Source organism: Symphodus melops (assembly GCF_947650265.1).
Source record: "Symphodus melops genome assembly, chromosome: 5".
Taxonomy (NCBI): Eukaryota; Metazoa; Chordata; class Actinopteri; order Labriformes; family Labridae; genus Symphodus; species Symphodus melops.
The window spans coordinates 27,192,068-27,217,360 of record NC_136695.1 but is presented as its reverse complement, the minus strand read 5'-3'; the positions used below and the strand labels follow the sequence as shown (position 1 = coordinate 27,217,360).

Sequence of the window (25,293 nt, the reverse complement as noted above, 5' to 3'; positions counted from 1 at the left end):
TTCCACCCTTTGGAGGTATGTTGTGTTTGCAGCGTTGAACCGTCAGCTCTTCACTTTCTATTCTGTCGCTCTTTTTTCTGTTCCACGTGTCCTGGTGCCTTAAGGAAGTTCACGAGGTGCACCAAGTGTGTTTGTAATATACGAGAGTAAAACTATTTATGGCTTTCTTCTTTACTGTTTGGCCGTTTAGAGTGAATAAAAACTACTTCAGGTCATTTTCTTAGGTTTTAGCAGATCTCGTCCTCTGACCAACAGTCCCTGAATGTGCCGATTATTTTGTCTTAGTGCTTCTTTATTCTGAGGGGGTTTTTGTCTTAGTCATTTAAGTACATTTGTATGTTATATTAAAGGACTTTATTCTCCAGGTTAGATTTGATTTTATTCGTACATACTTTTTATAAATGTTTTTTTATTTGTTATTTTACTGAACACATGGTATTAGTGTAGTATCAGGGAGGGGTTTGTATCTGCACCAGGACAGTTCAAAGAGTCAACAAGGTTAGAAATGAGAAAAGAAGAGCAAACATGTGACCACTAAACAACCTCTGATCGTCATCGATGGCTTTCTATCTGTCAGTTCGTCTGATCCCACACAGGCCCCGCCTACTTTCCTCTCATCTTTTCAGCAGCTGACTCGGCCCTGAACTCTTTCAAAGTTCTTCTCTTATTGCTACATCACGTTCATTATAAGGCTGTGTACACAATCTATAAATGCTGTCAATATGGAGGACTATTAAACCTCGTAAAGGCTTTCTGTTGAAATGTTCAGTGTGAATGTGTTTGCCTTTTTTTGTTCTGATCCATGACGCCTTGTTGTACATGTACCACTACAAATAAACGTGAGTAAAAGAAGTTGGACGTTTTCTCATTTTCTCTTTACGCTGACAAAAAAATAATGTGGAGATACACCTCAGAACAAGTTCAAGTTACATTTTGTAACAATGCTGTGTCGTCAGTATTATCTGATCAAGAGTCTACTCCTGAGATCACTGAGACCCAATCTAACATTTCTGTACAAAGTTTCTGTTTACACAGCACAATTGTATGGAAATGTATGTTTTTCTTTGTTCTGTAAATCATATACACACATACCTGCACAGCTGGTCTTATATGCTTTCACTATTCGGAATATGCTAACGATTTTGCACCAAAAAACCAAGTCAAAGTCCATGTTTGGGTTGATGTAGTGGGCAAAAAAATAAACTATTACTATAGTGAGATACACTACCAGGTCGAGTGCACAGCCACGTCTCATCACTGTTATCATGAGTGTGTTGTTATTTGAAGGCCATTTAGAAAGTTGTGAACAACAATCTATCGAAAGTGCTCTTGTACAAACCACTGAAACATTTAGCGCCACTGGGGCCGGTAAGGATGATTGTGTTCGGTCAATCATTCCAGTGTGTGTCAAGGCACAACAGGGAACCAGGACAGTGACTACGTACGCATTTCTGGATCCTGGTAGCTCTGCTACTTTTGCTACAGAGTCACTGATTAGTCAGCTTAACATGCATGGACGCAATACAAGCATCTCATTGCGAACAATGGGAAATTAATCTGTAGTAAACATGTACATTGTGACTGGACTAGAAATCAGCAGCCTTGAAGGCATGCAGTTTATCGAACTTCCAGAGGTATTTGCACAAGAGAACATCCCAGTAAAAAAGATAATATCCAAGAGGATATTATCAGCTGGTCTCACCTAAAGGAGGTGAAACTTCCGACTATAGAGGTAGAGATTACTCATTGGAGCAAATGTTACCAAGGTGATGGAGCAACAGCAAGTGGTCAACAGCGTGGATGATAGACCGTACGCTGTAAGAACAATATTAGGCTGGACAGTGAATAGCCTTCTGAAAGGTGAAAGTGAAATGGACTCAAACAAACTAACAAAAGTGACTGCAAATCAAATCTCGGTGACCAGGCTAGAGGAGCTCTGGCAACTGCAGTTCAAGCTGGACTTTCCTGATGCTGGACAAAATGAAGACATGGAGATGTCCAAAGACGACCACCATTTTATCAACATGGTGTCTCAAATATTGGATGGTCATTACACTATTTGTCTTCCAGTGAGGAACCAATCATTGTAAATGCCAAACAACCCAACTGTTGCTGAGCAACGTGTGTTGAACTTACAGAAAAGATTCTCCAGAGATGTCAAGTTTTACGGAGAGAATGTTGCTTTCATGGATGACATCATCAAAAAAGGCTATGCAGTGAAGCTTGACAGTGATGGACGTACATGGTATTATATGTTCCACCATGCAAGGGTCAGCGATGAAGACACAGATCTATTCAGGTTTCTCTGGGGCCTGAAGTGAACTACAATCAGGAACTTGTTGAACACAAGATGTTAGTCCACATCTTTGGTACAACATCTTCATCAAGTGTTGCATCTTTTGCACTACAGCAATGTGCAAAAGATTTTGAAGAGGAATTTGGAAAAACATTTACGTTGACGACTGTCTTGAGTCAACTACTGATGAAGACACAGCAATCAAGCTTTGCACTGAGGAGAGAAGCATGTTGACTAATGGTGGATTCCGTCTCACAAAAGGGTCAAGCAGAAGTCAGAAGTTGTTGAACTCGATTCCTGATGAGGAAAGAGCTCATGGATTTAAAGACCTGGACTTGGATGATTGTAATTTGCTGATGGAGAGAGCACTGGGAATCCAGTGGTTTGCTGAATCTGATCAGTTCAAATTCAAGAGCAATCTCAAAGATTGACACACACAAGAAGAGGCCTGCTCTCTCTTGTCAGTTCTATCTTTGACCCTCTGGGCTTTCTAGCTCCGGTGACGCTGCCCGCTAAAAGAATTCTCCAAGATCTCTGCAGGCAGAAATACAGTTTGGAGGATGAAGGACTGCCAGAGCAAGTTGTGAAAATCTGGAAAAAAGTGGACCTCAAGTTTACAACAGCTGGAAGAGTTTGGAGTTGACAGATGCACCAGGAAAAGGCAGTTGGGTAAACCAGTCTTTGCACAGCTACATCACTTTGTTAATGCAAGCGAAGATGCCTATAGTACAACAAGTTATCTACTGCTTTGCAATGCATCTGAAGAAGCTCAATGCACCCTGGTGATGGCTAAGGCAAGGGTTGCACCTTTGAAGTCTCTAACTGTCCCAAGAATGGAACTTACTGTGGCCAGTCAAACTGGACAAGCTTCTCAAGAAAGAGCTAGAACTTCAAGATTCAGTCTTTTGGACTGACAGCATGGCTGTGCTAAAGTACTTTAACAGTGAAAGCACAAGATTCAAGACTTTAGTTTCGAACAGAATCTAAGCAATCTTGCCACACTCTCAGACCTCTCAGTGAAGATTTGTCAATACCAACTTGAATCCTGCTGATTATGTGTCAAGAGGACAGACTGTGGAAGCATTCTTAAAGAATGAAAGCTGGCTTTCAGGGTCAAGTTTCTTTCTCAGTAAACAAGGAGTGGCCTAAGAATTCCAGACCCTGGAATGCTTGATGTTGATGAAACAGAGGTCAGAAGAGTGGCTCAAGCAAATGTCATTCAGGTTCAACAACCCGAAGATGTGATGGACTAATTGCATGTTTAAACTTCGTCCAAGATGAGTTGTAGGTCATCAGTTGCCTGGTTTCTTAAGTTGAAAGATTTGCTTAAGGAACTAAGAGCAAAGAGAAAAGAAGGAAACAAGAAATGGTGAAAGCAGAGTGAATCAGTTCTTGTCAAAGTGTGTACCTTGTAAAAGGTTACATGGAACTACTGGCAAGAAGCTCATGACAGATCTACCAGAATGCAGGGTCCTGTCTGACGATCATCCATTCACAAGAGTTGGTGTAAACCACTTTGGCCCATTCTTGGTGAAAAGAGGAAGAATGCAAGTAAAAAAATCTTTACATGTCTCGCTACACGAGCGGTACATCTGGATGTCGCATCTTCCCTTGACACAGATGCGTGTCTCAACGCAATCAGGAGATTCCTTGCAAGAAGAGGACATTTAACAGACCCATTTATTCATTGTGTATTTTATTTTGAAATGTGTTTCTTAAGGTTTAGGGTGAAATTCCTCTTTGTTGCGCAAGGTAAAAACTGAAAAGTAAAGGATGCGGTTAAACTGCTTACACGTGTGAGATAAAGGTTCCAACTTATTGATTGATAAGATCTTTGTTTCAAGGTGGTTACACAGTGTTTTCAAGAGAAATGGAATTTAAAGGAACTACTTCAATAAAACCTGTGAAACATCAGTTTGAGAGCCAGACCATCTATACAGCCGGGGGACAGCTACAGGACAAGTCAAAGAAATGTACTCGGACAATGGAACCAACTTTCGGTCAGCTGACAGTGAGTTGAGGAAATCAATCAACAAATGGAACACCAGTAAGATTGCAGATACCTTGCAACAGAAGGGTGTCCAATGGCATTTTAATCCTCAGTATGGTTCTCACCATGGAGGATGATGGGAGTAGCTGATACGCTCAGTAAGAAGGATTTTTAACATCACAGTGAAAGAACAGGTTCTTGATGAAGGTTTCTCTACTTTGCTGTGTGAAGCTGAGGCAGTCATAAACAGCAGGCCCATCACACAGACCTCTTCAGACCTCAATGATTTAAAAGGCTTAACACCAAACCACCTGTTGTTACTGAAGGTTAAACCAGAGCTACCACTATGTGTTTTTAACAAAGACGACCAGCATGCTAACCGCAGATGGAGACAAGTCCAATATCTTGCAGATGTCTTCTGGAAACGCTGGTGCAAGGAATACTTGACACAGCTCCAAGAACGTAAACGATGGTCCTGGAAGGAACTTCCGTGTTGGTGATATGGTGTTAATTGTGGATAACACTTCACCCAGAAATTCATGGTTACTTGCAAGAATAGTGAAAACCCTGCCCAACAAGAAATGCCTTGTTCGTCAGGTGAAAGTGAAGACCAAGATCAAGGAGTCCGATAACCATAACTTTGTCTTCTTCAAGAAACTGAGGACATGTGAACTATTTTGGAACCAAGCCCTCAATTAAGAGGAGGAGCAGGTGATAATGCTCTCTCATATATTGTATGTTTTTGGATTAACCTGTATCTGTTGTTGTTTGTTTTTCTTCAAGAAAACATTGATCACATGGTCTGTTTATTTTTTGGATGCAAATAACAAATTAGCGTCAAGCTAAGGCTTCATTCAGTGGAAACCTACTGGTACATTTTCCTCGCTGCACTCTGCTTTAAAATGGACCTGAAATTCGATATTTTAGATGGACTAGAATATTACAATATGGGGGTACTTGTTGTATTTGAGGAGTGGGCGTTGCTGTTTTTGGTCATTAAAAAAATCATTTTAATATTTGATTTTAGAGTTCATATATATTTGGGGCGTCCCAGGCGGTGTGAAGGTGTGAGGAACATGATGTCCATTGTTGTGTTTGTGTAGGTCATCCCAGATGTGTTTGTTCACCACCTTATATGCCTCTATGAAGGTTTATTCTCTGATGGGCCCACTGCCAAAAACAGAACTGTAGTATTGCTTAATATGTAAATTATGTAATCTGAAACGTTTTTTGTTGTTTTTGTTGTTTTTAAATGGACCTCAAATTCGATATTCTCTTAGTTTAGCTTTTTAACCGAAGTGCAATCTGTGAAATGTGAACATAATTATTATTTTAAATGCCTTTAACGCTGGATTAACCTGCTACTTTTTTCGTCCTTGAGCCTTTGGAGAGCTCCCTGGGCCTTTGGATACACCTGTGCACATTTGGAGATGTCCCAGGGCTTTGCAAATGCACCAAAGGCGACAGAAAGAGTCCCAGAGTTCAGCTGTGCACTGACTGACAATTTTGCTTGTGTATTAACTGCACACCTGCTAGAAGGACTAGAACATTAAAATATGGGGGTAGGACTTGCTGTATATGAGGAGTGGGCTTTGCAGTTTTTGGTCTTAAAAAATAATTTTAATATTTTTTTTAACAGTTTACATATATTTGGGTCCAAAAGGGCCAATTTGGGGTTCTAGGGGCTCTTTGGGCCCTTAATAAATGGCAAAGACCAATTTGGACACCCCTACAAACTGGACATACATGGAAGTGTCCTTTTTGCAGGGATTGCTGGGAAGAAGAAGAAGGGGGCATTCGAGGTTGGGACTTGTGAAGAGCAAGGCATAGGCAGAGCCAGTGTCAAAAAGGTAAGAAATCCTCTCTCCTGATGTGGCCAATGGTGCCCAATGTTGGCTAAAGGGCGCATAGAGACTGTATAGTTGACATTTAGATGGTAAAATTGAACTTTTAAGAAGTATTTTGGTGTATATTTGGTGTGATAGAGAAGGGAGGGTCAGGGCATTATGGTTTGCATTAACAAGGAAACATGGAGGCACGGCTAGGGGGAGCCATAGCTGGGCAGGAAGGCAGTTATCAGGCCCTGTGCTGTGGGAGAGAGGATGTGGAGCTTATTTTTAGTACTCACAGACACAGAGAGAAGTTCTTCATCATTGTTGTATGTTTGTCTTCATTTATGTAGTTTATGTTTGAGCAACATTTGCTTCAAGGGTTTACACTTCCTTAGTGAAATGGCACAGGCTGTCATCTGTACAGACAACCAGGAAACATGGAGAAGTGGAAGAAACTTGTTCAAACCAGTCTTAAATATTAAATAATATAATTAAAGAAGATTTTTTTAAAGAATATAGAGGGGATATTAGCATTAGCATCAGCATTAGCATTGCTGTGATCATAGAAAACATTCAAGATGGCCGCTCTTCACTGCAGGCAGACAGGTGAGAGTAACCTGACACTTCCTGATTAGACTTTAAGAGCTGATTTGTTCACGACTAAAATGTAATTTTACGTTTATTTGTTATTAAATGTGAATAATGATATCTTCTGACAGACAGTCTGCGTGTGAATGCACAGAGAGGCAGAAATAAAAAGCTTCAGGCTGACACTTTAGTGACTGTGGGAGTGTTGATGTGTCATGTGTTGTATAAAGAACCTTGAATCTTGAACCTTGAACCTTGTCTTTAAACGCCCTGCAGCTGCTGGGCACTGATTGGTCGATCCATTGCATATATTTCCTACTAAAAGCCTGTCATTCATGTCATTTTAAATCACTTGATTCACATTTTGATTAAAAAATAACCCGGTTTAATCATTTATTTAGAACCAGTGACATTGAGATTGATTAAAAATGTTCCAAATAAATCAAGCTCTCTCATTAATGTTTTACATGAAGGTCAGGAGGCGATTTAGGGAGGATTTTATCGACACAAAGGGTTAATTTTCAGTTTCAGATTAATCTAAACCCTTCATTTTATCATGTATATAGCTCATATATGAATAGTGTAACATAAGTGTAATGTTTTGTTGACTCAGAGGTCATTTAATGTAATTAACCCTTTGATTACCTTGGTCTTTTGCTGGTGAGCCCTGCTGTGGGAGGACGTAGAGGGATATCTGGTGTAGAGCAACATCTGTGAAAACAAGGACGAAAACATAAAAAATAATGTACTGATCATTTAATATCTTACAAATAACAAACTACATAGCAGTAACAGACGTGATCATGCGAATGAAGCAGGAAAAAAAACATTTATATCCATGCAGGGAGTACAGCCTCTGAGAATATGGGACGTTCTATTGTGACTCAGAATAAGTGGAACCAAACGCACGACTCAGAGACAGAATAAACGAATAACAATTTATTAAACAACGAGTGACATGGTGAATAAATGTACTACAAGGAATATGAGTGACACTAATAAATCTAATGTGACAATAATGTGTACAAGCAATATAATGTGACTCTAAGTATGTGTACAAGAAATCTAAGGTGACTCTAAAATGTGAACAAGAAATATACGGTGACTCTAAATGTGTACAAGAATATAATGTGACTCGAGGGTGATCCAAAAGCACGCGTGTGGAAGCCAGATGAAGACGAACGAGACGACGAGGAACACGAGGTACAGGACGGGCAGGACTGGGAACTAGCGAGAGGGAGAAAAACACGAAGGGTCAATAAACACGACAGGGAATAATACAAGCAATCACAGAGCACTAAATACTGGCAAAGACACGGAGAGTACGAAGCACTGAGGGAAGAACAATAATCTGGCGCCGGCAGTGTGGAAGGAGCCGGCTTAAATAATGAGATGATTGAAGTGACCACACCTGTGAGCTAACCTGAAAGCAATGAGTAATTAGGGGTGAAGGGAGAACACAGAGGGAGTGACAGACAGGGAAAAAACAAAACAAACACACGTGGGAAGACACACAGAAACCAAAACATGACAGTACCCCCCCCCCCCTCAATGACCGCCACCTGGCGGTCCTCCAGGCTTCCCTGGGAACTGTCTATAAAAATCCTGGATCAAGGAATGATCTAAAATAAGCCCTCTAGAAATCCAACTCCGCTCCTCCGGACCGTACCCCACCCAGTCGACCAGGAACTGGAACCCCCTTCCTCTGCGGCGAACATCCATGATCCTGTTGACTGTAAAGGCCGGATGGCCGTCGACGAGCCGGGGGGGTGGAGGGGCGACGGCCGGAGGGCTCAGAACACTTGTGACAACCGGTTTCACCTGAGAGACATGAAAAGTAGGGTGAATCTTAAGAGCCGAAGGGAGTCTGAGACGAACTGCAGAGGGGTTAATAATCCTTTCGATCTCGTAAGGGCCAATGAACTGGGGGGCCAGTTTTTTGGACTCCACACTGAGCGGAATGTCTTTAGCGTTCAGCCAAACCTTCTGCCCGGGAACATAAACTGGTGCCTGAATCCTGCGACGGTCAGCCAAACTCTGGTTCCGTTCTTTGGTCCTCATGAGCGCAGAACGAGCCTCCCTCCAGGTCCTACGGATCCGTCGCAGGTGATTCTGGACGGACGGAACAGCGATCTCCTCCTCCTGACTGGTCTGACCAGACCACAAACGGCATCTCCGCTCCCTCCAGCCAATGACGACATTCCTCCAACGCCAATTTTACTGCCAGCAATTCCTTGTTGCCGACGTCATAGTTCTTTTCAGCTGGAGAGTTTTCGGGAATAGAAAGCACAGGGATGAACTTTATTGTCACTAGTATCCCTTTGAGATAATACCACCCCTACCCCAATGTCAGACACATCCACCTCCACTATGAACTACTTAGTGGGATCCGGCTGCACCAGGATAGGTGCCGATGAGAATCTCTCCTTGAGATCTACGAACGCCTTCTCCGCAGCTGGTGACCAAGCAAAAGGAACAGTGAGGGATGTTAGTTTTGTGAGTGGTGCGACCACCAGTTTCTAATGAACCGGCGGTAGAAGTTGGTGAAACCCAGGAATCTCTGAAGTTGCTTCCTTGAAGTAGGAGTGTCCCATTCCAGCACTGCTTTCACTTTCGCAGGGTCCGTCCTTACTTGTCCACCCTCTAGAATATAACCTAGAAATGAGACTGAAGCAGCATGAAAAACGCACTTCTCCGCTTTCACGAACAGTCTATTTTCAAGTAGTCTCTGGAGTACCTTTTTGACCATGATTATGTGCTCATCGATGTTTTTAGAAAAAATAAGAATGTCGTCCAAATATACAAAAACTGAGTGGTTCAAAAAATCCCTGAGAACGTCATTGATGAGAGCTTGAAAAATGGCCGGGGCATTGGTTAGTCCAAACGGCATCACCAGATATTCAAAGTGACCAAGATGAGTGTTGAACGCCGTTTTCCATTCGTCCCCCTCTTTAATACGCACTAGATGGTAGGCATTCCGTAAATCGAGTTTAGTAAAAACTGTAGCTCCATGCAGTGGTTCAAACGCCGAACTGATGAGTGGTAGAGGATACTTATTCTTGATTGTGACATTGTTCAACCCCCTAAAGTCAATACACGGCCGCAAAGACTTGTCTTTCTTGTCGACAAAGAAAAATCCGGCACCGAGTGGCGAGGAAGATGGCCGGATAATCCCAGAATTTAGTGACTCTGTGATGTACTTTTCCATGGCCACCTTCTCAGGATTAGAAAGGTTGAATAAACAACTAGAAGGTAAGGGGGCCCCTGGGAGCAAATCAATAGCGCAATCGTATGGTCTGTGAGGAGGTAAGGATAGAGCTCTTTCCTTACTAAAAACTTCACTGAGGTTGTGGTAAACAGGAGGTACTGCAGCTAGATCCGCGGACGACACAGAGTGAGCACGAGGAGCTAATTCACATGAAGAGTTAGCCGCAGTCAGACAATGAGCGTGACAAAAGTTACTCCAACCAGTGATCCGACCCATGGACCAATCAATCAAGGGATTATGACGTTGGAGCCAAGGGAGACCAAGCACTAAGGAGGGCATGATGTTAAAAGTGATCTCTTCTCTGTGATTACCTGCTAGTGTCAGTAATAAAGGTGACGTTTCGTACTCAATGCGAGCAATCAGTTGACCGTTCAAAGCGTCAACTTTGAGGGGTATCGACGTGGGCTGGCTTGAGATCTCTGCCTGTTTAACTAATTCAGAGTCAATGAAATTAGAATTAGAAGGAGTTAATCGGTTCCGACCCAAATGCATGGGTTCCTCCTCACTAACTGCGGTGCGAGGTGTTTCACTCTGGGGAAAAGATGGTGCACGTTGCCTATCGACAACTGACTGACCAGAAAACTCCCCTTGATTAGCTGACCAAGAGAAGCCCTTGATTCTCTCCCGTTGTCTCTCCCGGACGCGATTGTCAATACGGATGGCCAGTGTAATCAAATCTTGAAGAGTGTTAGTCTCATTGTGCCCAACCAACCCGTCTTTGACCGTCTCACCCAGCCCCTTCATGAAAATTCCCTGCAAGGCTTGATCATCCCACCCCAAATCCATGGCCAGTGTCTGAAACTCGACTGAGTATTCAGCTACACTGAGGGCACCCTGACGTAAATTAAGTAACTGGTTACCTGAATCTTTATTCGTCACAGGATGATCAAACACGGACGTCATAACCTCAGAAAACTCCTTAAACAGCACACTGTCGTTAAGCGGGTTGTTCCAAAACGCTGTACCCCAAGTCCTCGCTCTGCCCGAAAGTAACCCCAGGACATACGCGATCTCGGATCTGTCCACTGCATACGTTAGTGGCTGCGTTTCGAACACGAGAGTACATTGAAACAAAGATGACTTACAGTCTCCAAGTTTACCACAAAATCTTTCAGGCGCTGGAACAAAAGGCTCACGAGGCTGGACAGAGCTGGGGGCGGAGATGACAGGATTAGTGTGAGTGACAGGAGCTGCCTGAGCAACTAACAGTTGATTTTCAACCCGATTCAGACTGGCGGAAATCACATGTAGTGACTCCGATAAACCCTGGAGAGTATGATCGTGATGGCCAAGCAATATTCCCTGAGACGCGATAGCATTACGCAACAAGCTAGCTTCTATCTCTGGATCGGCTGGTTCCATGTTTGGCCAAATTATTCTGTTGTGACTCAGAATAAGTGGAACCAAACGCACGACTCAGAGACAGAATAAATGAATAACAATTTATTAAACAACGAGTGACATGGTGAATAAATGTACTACAAGGAATATGAGTGACACTAATGTGTAGCATAAATCTAATGTGACAATAATGTGTACAAGCAATATAATGTGACTCTAAGTATATGTACAAGAAATCTAAGGTGACTCTAAAATGTGAACAAGAAATATACGGTGACTCTAAATGTGTACAAGAATATAATGTGACTCGAGGGTGATCCAAAAGCACACGTGTGGAAGCCAGATGAAGACGAACGAGACGACGAGGAACACGAGGTACAGGACGGGCAGGACTGGGAACTAGCGAGAGGGAGAAAAACACGAAGGGTCAATAAACACGACAGGGAATAATACAAGCAATCACAGAGCACTAAATACTGGCAAAGACACGGAGAGTACGAAGCACTGAGGGAAGAACAATAATCTGGCGCCGGCAGTGTGGAAGGAGCCGGCTTAAATAATGAGATGATTGAAGTGACCACACCTGTGAGCTAACCTGAAAGCAATGAGTAATTAGGGGTGAAGGGAGAACACAGAGGGAGTGACAGACAGGGAAAAAAACAAAACAAACACACGTGGGAAGACACACAGAAACCAAAACATGACAGGTTCAGGAGTACACTCTGCAAAACTAAGACTTTTAGGAACACTTGAGTGAGATTTTGTTTCATTTTATGAAATATTTGAAGAGGAAGTGTGTGAAGTACAGAGAGAGGAACATGTTGGGTTTGTTGTTGTTGCTGAATTCATGCATTTGAACGCATCATTTAAAGTTATCCTGAAGATAAAGGGTTAAATCCTGTGAGTGTCACTGCTTTCAGTCCACACTGGTGGTGCTGAAACCAGATGGAGAATAACATGAGCGTAGTTGTCATTAAAGTTAAATCACCGCCCCCCGGTGGTAAAGACAGCAAGTTACAATAAAGAGCAAAACAGAAACAGAAATAACAGCCTCTGACATTTGTGTGTGTGTGTGTGTGTGTGTGTGTGTGTGTGTGTGTGTGTGTGTGTGTGTGTGTGTGTGTGTATGTGTGTTTATTTCAGGGCCTGTTTGAACTTGCACAGCTGTAATGGTCATCAGTTGTCAGGGTCCCAGCTGTTGACACAACACTGGTGTTATCTTCCAGCACGCATGCTGCTGAGCTGTGACTGACTGACTGAGGAGTCCTGTGAGATATCAGGACGCTTAACAGGAGTCCTTGAGCCACATGTAGCTCTGTGCTGGATTTCCTCGTCCTAGTTTGTGTTTGTGGACAAACATCTCAGTGTGATCCTTCACACGACTAAGCTCTGAAAAATCGACTGAAAACACAACAGTCCAGCCTCTTAGCTAGCTTCAAATATCTTCCTTTGTTGGTCCGTCAGTTTTCTGGAGTTAACACCCTTTAGCGCCGGCTATCGTCTGAACATGCCGTCTTGCTGCTGAGGAGCTATCAGCTCGGCCCATAGACACACACGCAGAGCGGCCTGGTGCTGAAAGAGGGAGAGAGCCTGTTAACTCCTTCACTGCTGGAAAACAGCAACAAGCCAGGAACACAACTCTGATCACTTCCCAACGTTCAGGTTTGATGTGCTCAAAAAGTCGTTCTTGTGTCTGATGCTCTGTTTGTCTTTTGTTTCAGGAATCCTGATCAGGACCAGAGACCCTTTATCACTGTGACAAACCAGGAAGAAAAGAAATCTGATGTAAAAAGCAACAAAATATCCCTTCAACATCTCACAGCGTCCTGCTTGTTAGGTTTTAAACTTAAATAAGTGAATGGATGACTTAATTACTAATTAAAGATTTAAATAAATAAAGCTAAATAACAAATGTAAAGGAAAAGGAGCAGCTAGTTTAGATATATATCCATATGTCTTTCTCATTTCTCTTCTTTTAAATTAGATGTTAATTAAACAAATTCTAAAATGCATTTCAACTAATACACAAACAAGCGTCACCAGTTTATTTGACCCCTTTAAATAAATGACAATCCTGGTGTTACAAACCCAAGATACTCCCAGTGCTACAAAATAAAAGCCCCTAAAACAAGCGTTCCTCTTCCATATACCTGCCAAAGAGATCTGTTTTATTTTACTTTCTGAATTGATCTGTTTCAGCTCCTCACAGCTCCACCTCCAGTCTCATTGAGGTTAAACAACTATTTTTCAACTGAGCACTGCAGAAGTTACACAGCACGCAGACAGCAATTGAAATGATAAAAAAAACAGTTAAGTACTAAAGTTGTAAAAAAAACAACACTCGGACCCTTCTCACTGTGTGAACACATTGATGTTTTAATATTCAAATTTGACTCATTAAATTAACTTCTCGAGCAGAACAGAATCATGTTGGACAGCCGTCTGCCAAAACTGTGTCGAGGTTGAGCGGGGATAGAGGGAGATGCAGAAATCTCCACTTAAAGCCTCACGGCATGCAGAGCTGGAGTTTGAGAGGGCTTGAGAAGGGATCAAAATGAGTAATGGGACACACTGCGAAGACATCATATGTTGCCTTGGAAACAGATTAACAGAAAGGCCAACCCTTAGTGTGCATTCATATTGACTGTTTCATGTTTCGTGTAAATATGCAGAAAGTGAAGAATGTGTCTCCTCAGAACCGTCACACTTGATGATGTCACAGTGGGACGTCATTAAACACTCACACACTTAGCATGAACACACTTCAGAGTCTGAGAGTCTGTGAGCGTAGAGTTTGAGGCATCCTTGGATTTAGCAGTCATTGAATTTGTTAAGTGTTTTTTTGCAGTCAGTAAACTGTGATGTTTCTCTCCTCTTATCTCGCTCACAGACTTCATGATGGACATCGTCGACCACCGGGCCAAGCTGAAGCAGGGCCTGTGCAAAGTGCTGCATGGTGTTGCCACCATCTCCTCCGCTGCCGCTGGGATTAACCCCATCTTCGGCGTGGCCGGCTCCCTGATCCGCGTGGTTCTGCACCACATTGACGATGACGACACACAAACCCTGAAACGGGAGTATGACTCAGTGAACCGCGGGCTAGAGCAGCTGTCCGAGAAGAACCGCGAATTTCTGGATGAGTTCAAGAAGACGTCCGTGGACAAAAAGTACTGCAAAGAGGAGGCGATCCTGAAGAACCAGTTCAGGATGTTCATGGCGATAGTGAATGCGCAGCCGGAACACCGCGAGCGCAAGAAGGAAGACTTCATGGAGAGTTACGCCAACGACAAGGGGGACCAGAGCCTGAACACGCTGTACGACGGCGTGGTGGGCGAAGGGAAGGCCTTCAAGGGCCCAGGGCCCATCCTGGAGGTGTACCTGACGTACTCGCAGAACGACCGCCAAACCATGGAGCAACTATGCACACGCCTCAACCACCTGTTCTGCATCGGCCTCATCGCCCTCATGGGCTACACCGCCATCTTCGGAGATGACGAGGAGGCTCGGAGAGAGGAGTGGGTCAAGAAGATGGAGAAGGTGCAGGAGAAGATGCAGGAGGCTCTGCAGAAGTGCCATTAAAGAGGAAGCATGAGAAGAAAAAAAATTCTGCGATGCTTTCTTTTCAGGACTCAAATGTCCACATTCCCTCTGCATCTCCTACGCCTTCCTCCTTTTTGCTTTTCTCTCCCTATTAGCACTTTGTAAGCATCGACTCCGCTGCTCGATGGGCGACAGCATGTCTCATTTTATCATTTTAATGTTGATCCACTAGGGGGAGCTATCATAATCCACACCATTTCTTTGCACAAAATATGTAACTCAATAGAACACCACGAAAACCAATCCTTGTTCCTCATTTCCAATGATTGCCAATAACACACAGATAGGGGTGAAGTTTTACGCAGATGCAATCAATGATAATCCAGTCGTTATTTTTGTTGAGTTGATGGTATGTTGTAATGATTTGATGAATAAAAGATCAGAACAAAACATACTAGTTCCAGTGTTTTTTCTGAGTGCTGGTCCTAACATGAATGCCGGTCTGGTGAGAACTGTTTGTGCTCCGCCTACCTGTGCCTCCCCCTTCCTGTCACCTATGCTTATATGTAAACAAACCTCAGTGTCCCGAGTGGAAAATAATATCCAAATTAAATAACATGTCAACAATAAACACAAAAAGAGGATTTCAAATCTGAATATTTGTGACGCTACATCTGCTGAAGCTCCTCACCAAAGAATGACACTAAATATCTTTCTCTGTTGTTCTTTTCATCTCTGTTGAGTGTTTGTTTTCCACACTTTGAAGGTATGTTGTGTTTGCAGCGTCGAACCGTCAGCTCTTCACTTTCTATTCTGTCGCTCTTTTTTCTGTTCCACGTGTCCTGGTGCCTTAAGGAAGTTCACGAGGTGCACCAAGTGTGTTTGTAATATACGAGAGTAAAACTATTTATGGCTTTCTTCTTTACTGTTTGGCCGTTTAGAGTGAATAAAAACTACTTCAGGTCATTTTCTTAGGTTTTAGCAGATCTCGTCCTCTGACCAACAGTCCCTGAATGTGCCGAATAATATTATTATTATTATTATTATTATTATTATTATTATTATTATTATTTCAGTTTAGCTGTGTTTCCACAGTTTTAGAGATGAGATGTCTGACTATTACATATTTTATGAGAGTAATTGTTGTCCATCCATAGCCTTTTATTTGAGACTGGCAATTTAAACTAAAAAAAGAATTATTTATTTTAGCAACAACACAAACACACAAGTATGACTCATTTGGATTTATCTTGTGCTTCCTGCATGTGCTATATAACACTATTTTGTTATATTGGGTGAATAAAATGTTCTGCAGCAAAGTTTTTTTTCTCCTTAGAAAAGTTTGATCACTCCATCATTTTTAGTCACTCAGACTTTTATTGGTCTGAAATGTCACCTGTCGCGTGGTAAACGGCAGTGAGGCTCTAAGAAGGGACCTAAAAGATGCAGTTTCCTTATGTGTCCGCGAGAGGGCGTTGATGCTTCACTTTCTCTCATCCGTACACCTGTTTTCTCTGAACTCCCCAGGGGGGCCCGCAGGACTAATGCCTCACATCTGTTATATCTACGTCTCCTCCTCTAAATCTTCAAATCATTTACCAAACAGATCTGCAACAGAACCTGCGCGTGGGTGATCAAAAATCAATGCAAGGGTTCAAAAGAAGGGAAGAATGTACCCGAGGTGAAGTAAAATAGGCACGAGGTTAAGTCCCTCTGGTATGGCCCTCATGCATCATTTTCCAGCTGAACAGGTTTGACTCTCAGCTCAGAGTTGGGAACCAAAACAGGAAAATGTGCATTGTAAGCTCCTGAAAAGCAGATTACTGAGAGACAAAGATTTGAGGTTCTTACCTGCTCAGCAGAATAATGCACGACGAGTCTGTGTGAGACGCCGACGCAGCTCGTTTATCATGTGATGGAGCTCGTTTTCTCTGCATGACACGAGCTCATTTTTCAGAATCCATTTTCACCTGAAGAAACCCCAAATTGTTTGAGAAAATCAGATAACAGTCATTGGTATAAATCAAAGAGTGATCTGGATTAATGACGTTAAGCCCTACATTGTTTGGAGGATTTGCGTAATGATTTCTTATTTCGCTGGGGGAAGCTCAGCTCGTGCGCTCACAGGGCGCGTCGTGTGCGCGCGGATGAGATGTGAGGACTTATTTGATCAGAAAAAAAGACATTGTTGTGTTTAACACGACTTTAAATGTGCGTTTTAATCGGATGCATCTGTTTTCATCTGCAGTTATAAATAAACGGTCACTTACATCAACATCCCGATGCATCTAAAAGGTTCTGAATGTTATTACACATTTAAATGTCCATGCTGTGTTTTGTAATCACACCTGTGTGTGTACAGGATGTATAATGAGTCCACAAGTGTTTGTGGAATTTGAATAAAATATGATGAAATCTGACATCAGGACACAAAAAAAACTATTTAAGATTGTCTCACCTTTCCCTGGATCATTTGGCATTAACGTCAGAAATTTCAGAGCTGCTCCACAAGATCTTTAGCTACTCCAAAATAAGATCCAGCCGTCTTAAAAAGAAAAAAAATGGTAGTAAACGTTATTTTTTGGGGAAAACAAAGAGGTAAGATGCGTAAAGACATGTCCTTTTTGTTGGTGAGTCTGACACGTCCTTTCTTGGTGAAGACTGAGAGCAAAATGGAGCCGCACACATATTTCAGCTCCCGCAGTTTGCGCGCTGTCTGTCTTTCTGTCTCTCTCTCCTCCTCCTCCTCTTCTCTCTCTCTTTTGCAGACATTGAATGCGCATCTTCTTCCTCTCTCGATCCTGTTTTGGACCCCTCCTCAGCTCCACAGTGGGAGAGAGAAACGTGGGAATTTTCTCAAACTTGAAGGAGAAAAAAACAAACTTGTTTGCAGCTGTCGGAGCTTATCAGGCTTGAAGGAGCAGCAGAGTCATTTCACTGAGGTACAGATAAACGCAGTTATTGTATACATGTGATAATGGATGTTATTATTCTCCACGAGATGGGCTGACTGTGCTGTAAGGTGTGTCTGATGATCTCATGGGATCTGTGCGTAAAAGAGGATGCCGTTGCGCATTTTTCATTGACAGTTCAAGATGGTGCAGTTTGGACATGTTCTTCAGTGCTATATTTCTTAAAGGGTGTCAGATGGTTTTAGTTCATTAATTTGAAGTCCGATTTTTCTTTTTCTCTCCTCGGTAAATGCTACATGTATAAAATAGTGACGCAAATTCGTGTAAAAGCTAAACAAATGTTGGTATGTTGTGTGGATGCCTTCGGTGACGCAGCAGCTGGTCTCCATCCATTTCTACATCATGTGAACTCAGAGGTCTCGGTTATGCATGTGTGTCAGGTAGTGCGCAGGGATGAAAGGAGATAAACAAGGTTAGGCCTTGGTCTGCTCTGCACTCACTTGAGTCATGTGCAGACTCAAGGGCAGCTGTGTCGTTTTCTGCTCTAAGTGTCTCCGGCTCCCATTTTGTTTGTATGACATCATTACCTGCAACTTTTCTAAGACCTCTGTGTGTGTGTCATCATTTCAGAGCAGACAGGTTCAAGGTAAAGAGTTGAACTCTTATTTTAAAGCCCCACATTTGAGCCAGAAATATTTATTGTCTTATATCATTTATATGTGGATCACTGGATTTCACACTGCAGGTTTTATATAATAAATTATTGTAATCCTGCATGAAGAGATTGACTAATATAAAACAATTCGGATCAGAATATGGTGCCTATGGCAGGTTTAAGCTCTTAACTCATAGTTCCTCTTTTTGCTGTCATGTTATTTCCAAATAACCTCCAAGAGTCTGATCACAGAAGATTAGAGAACTTTTCAAATCACATTTGGAGAAAAGATGAGTCAAAAAACAAAACAAACAAACTTAAATCATTTTCTCAGTCGTTAAGTGTTGCTGATTGTCTCTTGATTAATCCATTTGATGTATCCGCTCGGAGATACACAGACATTTACTCATCTTTGTGTTTTATGATCTTTAAGGAAATAGACTCTCATGTTCAAATTATGATGTGCTTCAAGTTTCCCGTTCACGAGGAAACGTAGACCAAGACTATAGGAAAAGCATCTAGCTTTATTCCTCTTTAGTTCAAAATAACTTCCTAAAAACATTTGGCGCCATGGATATTATTTTTTTATAAATGTAGATGATAATGCTCCAGATTAGGTGTCCACCCATTTGATGGCCCTTCAAATAGGTTGCAGTGTCGATTTAAGGAGTCTTAAGAGAATTAAGTAAAAAAATAAATAAAATTAACATTCAGAATTCCTCCCTCATGTTTTATCTAATCTTGTCTCTTCTTTTGTGAAAACACAACACAATGTACCCTCGACTCTCTAAAATCTGCAAATGAAACAATCCTGTCATTTTAAAAAGGGATGAATCACTCTTTTTCCTAACTTCCTGAAACTTCTGGAGCCAATCAACCTGTGCAGTGACGAAGCTTCATTTAAAGGTTTGATAAGCAAAGTGTGTGAACAACCAAAGTGCTGGATGATAATGGTCATAACTCATTTTAAGTTTACATTGTATATTTCCTTTCAAGTATTCATCTCCACATGTTGTCCTCCCTCAGAACATGTCCAGTCCATTGGAGCGCGTCGTAGCCCAGAAGAAGGAGGCCATCGAGGCGGCGATGGACATGTTCGAGAAGGGGGCCGAGGTGTTGGCCAGCGCTGTGGGCGAGCTCTTTCCCCTCTGTGAGGCAGCCGCTCCGGTTCTCCGCCTCGCCTTGGACAACGTGCTGAGCAAAGAGGTCTTCTACGTCAAAGAGCAATTCCTAACAGTGAGGAACAAGCTGGACGTTCTCTCGGCGCAGCTGGATGACATCGATTGTGAGATCAAAAAGGGGAGACTGGATTCGCAGTACTTCTCTGTGGAGGAGAACATCAGGAACCAGTTTCGGAAATACATGGACATCTTGGAGGCCAAACAACAGTTTAGGGAGGTGAAGACCAGACTTTTTCTGGAGCATTTTTCCAAAACAGGAGGAGAGAAGAATCTGTTTGTGCTGTATGATGCTCTGATGGGGACCAACAGCTTCGGAGAGTCCATCTTAGACGTGGTGGAAAGGTACGTTTTCATCTCACTTGTTCATCCGTGTCATCCATGTTGTCTTTTCATACCAAAGATTTTTTTCCTTTTGATTCTAACTCAAGTGCAGAAGGTATTTTCTGCTCTCTACCTCTCTAACAGGAGACTCACGACAAGCAGTCAGCAGATCAAGTCATGAGGAGCTTTTGTTTTATGTTGTTTTCTGCGACCCCTGTGGACGAAGCATACACCTTATCTCTTTGCCAATCGTGTCCTTAACATGCTTATGTAGAATTCTTTAAAGCAAAATCTCAACCTGCCTCCTTAACCTTCAAAAGTAGCACTCGGAAAAATGTTGGAATAGTTCCTCCATTTGCTGAGAATGACACCAACTCAGTCGCAGAGGTAACAGGCGTTAAGATACTTAATGGAGATTATGAGTGTTCTTCCTGACAAGTCTAGGGAAGAGACTGATCCGGTAATCCTTGCAGCTTTTATGTCTATGACTTCATGATCACTGCAGATTTCTGTGGAAATGAGCATCACTTTGACTTCTTAAATGTACATGCAAGTGGTTTCTTTTTTTGCAGATATGTAGCGAGGAACCGTCGCCTCCTGGAAGATTTCTGTGTCCGGATGAAGGAGCTCTTTTGTCTGGGTCTGATCGCCCTGCTCGGACACAGTGCCTTGACGCAGGGCCAAGACGAAGAAGAGGAGAAGATCCGAGAGTGGAGTAGCAAAATTGAAGAAGTTGAGTCGAGGATGAAGACGACCATCGAGTCCTGTGTCGCTGGGTTCGCGGAGCAAGCAAAGTTAGATTCCCAGCGCATCCTGCAGGAAAAGCAAGAGGAGAACCTGCAGGATACGACTCAGCAGATTCTGGAGTTCTTGGTGAAAAAGTACGATTGGGTCAACTGGTCAGTGAGGCTCATCAACCACTCAGGCAGCACGTATCGGAACTGGCGAGCGGGGGAGCATTTTCATCACGTGGCTGGTCAGAACTGGTTTGAGGTTCTCCAGGTGAACAACATAAACCTGGTGGTGTCGTTCAGCTCCAAACCTCAACCGGTGCCACGAGACTTCATCCGGCAGGTGATGGAGGGCCCGGGGAAGAAGGGGAAGGCCCCCGAAGCGGTGGAGGTGCTGGAGAAGCAACTGTGTGGGTTTGTCGTTCACGCCGTCAGTCGCCACAAGGAGTCTGCAGCTGCGTGGAGCTTTCCAGAAGACTGTCACTACTGGGAGAGACACAAGAATGTGGCGGTGTGTGTGCACTCAGAGTGAAGCTGAGAACGACTCGTCGAGTTTGTCCTGCTGAAAGTATGTTCTCAAAATTTTAGTTCATAGTTTTTCCTTAATAAAGACAGAAATTAAGAATCTAAAAATTGCCTCAATCTGAACGATAAATGAAAATCTGTCAGTACTGAAACCAAGTATCGCCAAGATTTTGATAGCCTAGTCAAAACAAATCATTCCATGTGCATGCATTTCCTGACTGATTTACATGCCACACGACATCCTTTGTTAAAAATTATTTTCTCACTATAGTCATGCCAATAGAACTCATGCAGCAGGGATCTTTATGGTTTTCAGGTATAAAGTAGAACGGTGCAGATGAGATTGATGCAGTGAGGTATAAATATTTAAAAAGGTAAAAGCTAAAAGAGAAAGATCAGCGGATCCTCTGAGTTCACTTCCTGATGTCAGAGAACGAGTCCGATTGGTGAATCGCCTGCTGAAGCTTTACATTAGATATTGTTTAAATGCTCACTGCACTTTAAAAGTCCCGAGCCAACTTTACACGCAGCAGATCATTTACGTGAAGACATTTCATGTACTTTGATTTCATGTTTCATTCACTGTTTGCATGTTGTTAACCGTGTTTCTGTCTGTGTGTACCCTCCCTGACCAACCAGCTTTCTTTGTAACTTTATCATGTAAAGTGTTTGTGCTTTTACCTCAGCTCTAATAATCCAGCCTCCTGCATGAGGAGCAGCTTCTGCTGAGGCTGCATCCTGAGCTGTGCTCCCATTTTGTCTCTGCTCAGCAGGCTGGCCTACATAACTCTGACAGGACGACCGAGGTTTCTCTTTCAGGCGTGAAGAACAAAAAAGGCTCGGAGTTTGGCAGCGGAGTCGCGACAATGTGCCTTGTGTTTTAAACACATTCAAACCCCTCAGACCAAAAAACGAGAGGAGCCCCCCACTGCTAACCAGAGCTGTGATTACATAACCGATGGTGTCGCTTCAGCCTGAATGAGAAGCCATGTGATCTGTATTTGTGCAATTTTATTCATTAACGATAAATGCTGTGTTGTTTTGCACTTCCCACACGATTGTGATGCATTATTTTATACTAATGTGTCGATGCAGGATGCATCTCTGCTTTTATTTCTAACAGACCACTGTGATCTTACGATATGAATTTGAAATATTTGGGCTCTCTGGGCTTTAAAAGATTTTTTAAAAGAGGTGAAAACCATCACACCAAATGCAACACTTTTCTAAATGTCACAGAGATTGCTGTCAAAGGAGGAAAGTTTGCATTCATGTACATGAAGACGATGATTATTTGTAATTTCACGAGACCAGTCAGCTTTTATGTTCAGACGAAATATTCCCAATAAAACCAGTGCATGATCCATGTCCTGCATAATCTTTACACTTTCTGACAGTGAGTGACAGAATACAAATGTCTAATAGAAGTGTAAACAACTCTAATCTAATATCTGCCTCTCATTTCTTGTACTAAAGTGACTTACGCAGCACTGCTCGTGTCTGTAACCATTAAAATAAGCAACCTCAGCAACAAGGACTCGGGCTAATTTAATGGATATTTACACATAAGTCAGCGTTTCCTGACCGCACGGCCGGTTTGATAGTCTATGAATAACCTTCGGCTGAGCTAATACCCTGCAGACGAGCAGCAAAGTGCTGGTCTTAGCAGGAACGGATCGCTCATAATGCACAGTGGAGGTGCAGCGCAGGCGGAGACAGCCATCGCTTCATATCTCAGTGGATCTGCAGGGTCTTTAGCTGCTCGGCTCCTCTGACGTAAATCAGACCTGTCAGAATGAATCAAGTGTTATCTGTTTAAAACGGCACAGTGCAGGAGGAAGCAGACTTATCGGTCTCTGTGTGCAAAGAAAAACGACTGCTGTGCTGATGATAGATACAAGTTTGAGCTGCACTTTTTAAAAGTAAGAAATTAAAAATTAATTCTACAAGAGATATTTCGTCCAGATGGGAAAATATATCTTAATTCTACCAGAATTCAAATTATAAATGCTACACAAAAAGGTCTAAGATTTAACTTGTTGCTTGTGTTCTGATGCTGTTTCTTATTTAAGGTGGTTACGTTTTACTTGGTTATTCCTCCTATGTTCATTTGTACATGGACAATTGTGCTGCAAGTGAACTGATGCCACAAATGAAATCATTGAACGGAGGAGAGTGTCTTTAAATTCAATAAAACTCAACATAAATGACAAAAAGCAATACAACGAGAAGCTCGACAGTAATGTTCATTGAGATCATAAAACTGAGGATTAACCACAACTGATCACACCAAACAAGATGCAAACTATAAAAAAATTTTTTTTTTTAAAAACAGAGAACTGAGCTCGGTAAATGTTTGATGCTTGATCATCCAGAGTCTCACTTCTTTCTGAGCTACAGTTCTCAACACACAGGGGACTGTGGAGCTTCAACACAAAACATGAAAGACCATGTGTCAGTGTCTAAATGCTTCAGGATGCTGCACCTGCTAACAAAGCTTTTTATAATTAGAAGTCCCAGACGGATGACTATCTCACTTCACTTCCTCTGAAATATAAGGACTTTAATCCTCCGTTAAAACTGCAGACAGAGAGATGGGCGTGTCAGACGACAGGTCTGTCTTTGAACGCACCACAGAACCAGTCAAGAGAAAAGACCAATGAAATGTCACAACACAATGCATCAGACAAAAAGCAGAAACGGGATGTTGATACACCTGCACCTGCTGTCTGATAATAGACCTTTTCACCTTATATTATACTTATGTAACAGGTACAGGACTGTACCTGTGCACAGCTTAATGTGTCTAGAGAAGATAAAACACAGATTGAGTAGGCTGCTGTTGTTGCGTCTCTCGCTTCTGTCAGACTGTTTATTTAAACAAATGTTTAGATTCAAAAACATACTAAGATACATGTTAGTTATTCTCATGTGCAATTTAAACACAAATTTACAATACAACATATCCAATACCATACCCATACACAAGCATAAAGTCAAATTATCTAAATTATTATTTTGCAACTGCAACATTATAAATGGGCAAAGCCCATGTTAACTGGCAACTACTAGATAAACACATAATATTGAACATTTAACTGTACAACGAGTGGTTTTAACCAACAAAAAGTCACAAAGTATTAAAACGGAAATTAACGGTCACGCACGAGCTGCTAGCTCTCTTATCTGTTAACGCTCTTTAAACATAACTAATCTTTACAACGTATCATAACACCAACAAAACAATTTAAACAACAGTTTAAAATGACTTTTTAAACTACTGACCTGGAGTAGACAAAACACAGATTGAGTCGGCTGCTGTTGTTGAGTCTCTCGCTTCTGTCAGACTGAAGCGGAGCGCTGTAACCATAGCAACAACACACAGCACGCTCAGCAGGGGAAGTGCTGCCCCCTTGTGGTTAAACAGAAATGACTTCAAAAGAAAATCTTTAACAAAAACAGAAACGATTCGTTTGTGTAACATTTATACAAAGCACCAAACACCATAACCAAAATGTGACAACACATTTCAGTGTGTCACACTTACATTAAAGGAGCCATATGTGACTTTGACATCTGGTGTTTGAGGTACCGCAGTCGAAATTCAGAATATTAAAGAGAGCTCTAACCTCTCTCCATTTTTCAAAAGCATCTCCAACATTGATTCTAGTTTGAGCAGCTTTCTGCAGAGGCTTTTTAGGTCGGGTACAATCACTTCCATCTGAAGCAGTTCCACTGCCCTCTTCCATCACTGCAGCACCTGTTGCTTTGCCATTTACCTGACAAACGGAGGGGCATCCAAAACAGCCATGAGAGGGTGCCTTAAAAACCAGCTACCCTCTCTGGTCCAAACAAATCCAGACCATTCAAGACCAGAATCTAAAGTTAGAAGGAGGACCTACTGGCTGCTGCATTGTTAGCAAAGAAGCCAGCACTTATCTCCTCTTCTAATCTCATTATTTCTGTCTTTTAAATAAACCCAGCCAACATCTTCAGGGAGTAGTGTTCACTAGTTTAACAATGCGTGGTCAGTATTTCCAAGGTTTCTCTCCTGTGTAGAGATCAGCAGCAGCAGCCTGCACTGTAAGCCAGAGGATTCATTAGTGGTTGTGA

The 25,293-nt window shown here is 42.3% G+C and overlaps 3 protein-coding genes and 1 long non-coding RNA gene across 12 annotated transcripts in view; 3 read left to right on the top strand and 1 right to left on the bottom strand.

The window, feature by feature from the left end:
• LOC306823420 overlaps nucleotides 1-24,756 on the bottom strand; it is a 42,528-nt gene extending 17,772 nt beyond the window's left edge. The window contains exons 1-6 of one of the 8 annotated variants that reach the window (XR_013779001.1): nucleotides 17,314-17,398; nucleotides 17,126-17,203; nucleotides 16,916-17,016; nucleotides 16,707-16,825; nucleotides 7,352-7,417; nucleotides 6,415-6,534 (exon numbers count right to left, since the gene is read on the bottom strand). This is a non-coding gene — a long non-coding RNA (uncharacterized lncRNA). Of the gene's footprint in view, nucleotides 1-6,414; nucleotides 6,535-7,351; nucleotides 7,418-16,706; nucleotides 16,826-16,915; nucleotides 17,017-17,125; nucleotides 17,204-17,313; nucleotides 18,752-22,743; nucleotides 23,983-24,465 lie in introns of those variants that run through there. The other 7 variants (XR_013778994.1, XR_013778995.1, XR_013778996.1 and 4 more) reach the window with 7 other exon arrangements.
• sv2a (synaptic vesicle glycoprotein 2A) overlaps nucleotides 1-25,293 on the top strand; it is a 215,272-nt gene that overhangs the window by 187,017 nt on the left and 2,962 nt on the right. The gene's annotated exons all lie outside the window — the stretch shown is intronic.
• On the top strand, nucleotides 6,084-14,904 carry LOC306823419 (protein rapunzel-like). The gene is made up of 3 exons (XM_079342925.1): nucleotides 6,084-6,136; nucleotides 13,037-13,100; nucleotides 14,206-14,904. The coding sequence occupies exon 3, from the start codon at nucleotides 14,211-14,213 to the stop codon at nucleotides 14,892-14,894; it is 684 nt and encodes a 227-aa protein (XP_079199051.1). The 5' UTR covers nucleotides 6,084-6,136; nucleotides 13,037-13,100; nucleotides 14,206-14,210; the 3' UTR covers nucleotides 14,895-14,904.
• Nucleotides 17,417-22,226, top strand: rpz6 (rapunzel 6; the record flags this gene model as incomplete). Of its 2 annotated transcripts, XM_079342917.1 has the most annotated exons (3): nucleotides 17,417-17,797; nucleotides 19,449-19,945; nucleotides 20,497-22,226. In XM_079342917.1, the coding sequence occupies 3 exons, from the start codon at nucleotides 17,417-17,419 to the stop codon at nucleotides 21,185-21,187; spliced, it is 1,569 nt and encodes a 522-aa protein (XP_079199043.1). In that variant the 3' UTR covers nucleotides 21,188-22,226. The 2 variants fall into 2 exon arrangements, with proteins under 2 accessions (XP_079199043.1, XP_079199044.1); XM_079342918.1 differs by lacking the exon at nucleotides 17,417-17,797 and having other exon boundaries at nucleotides 19,212-19,945.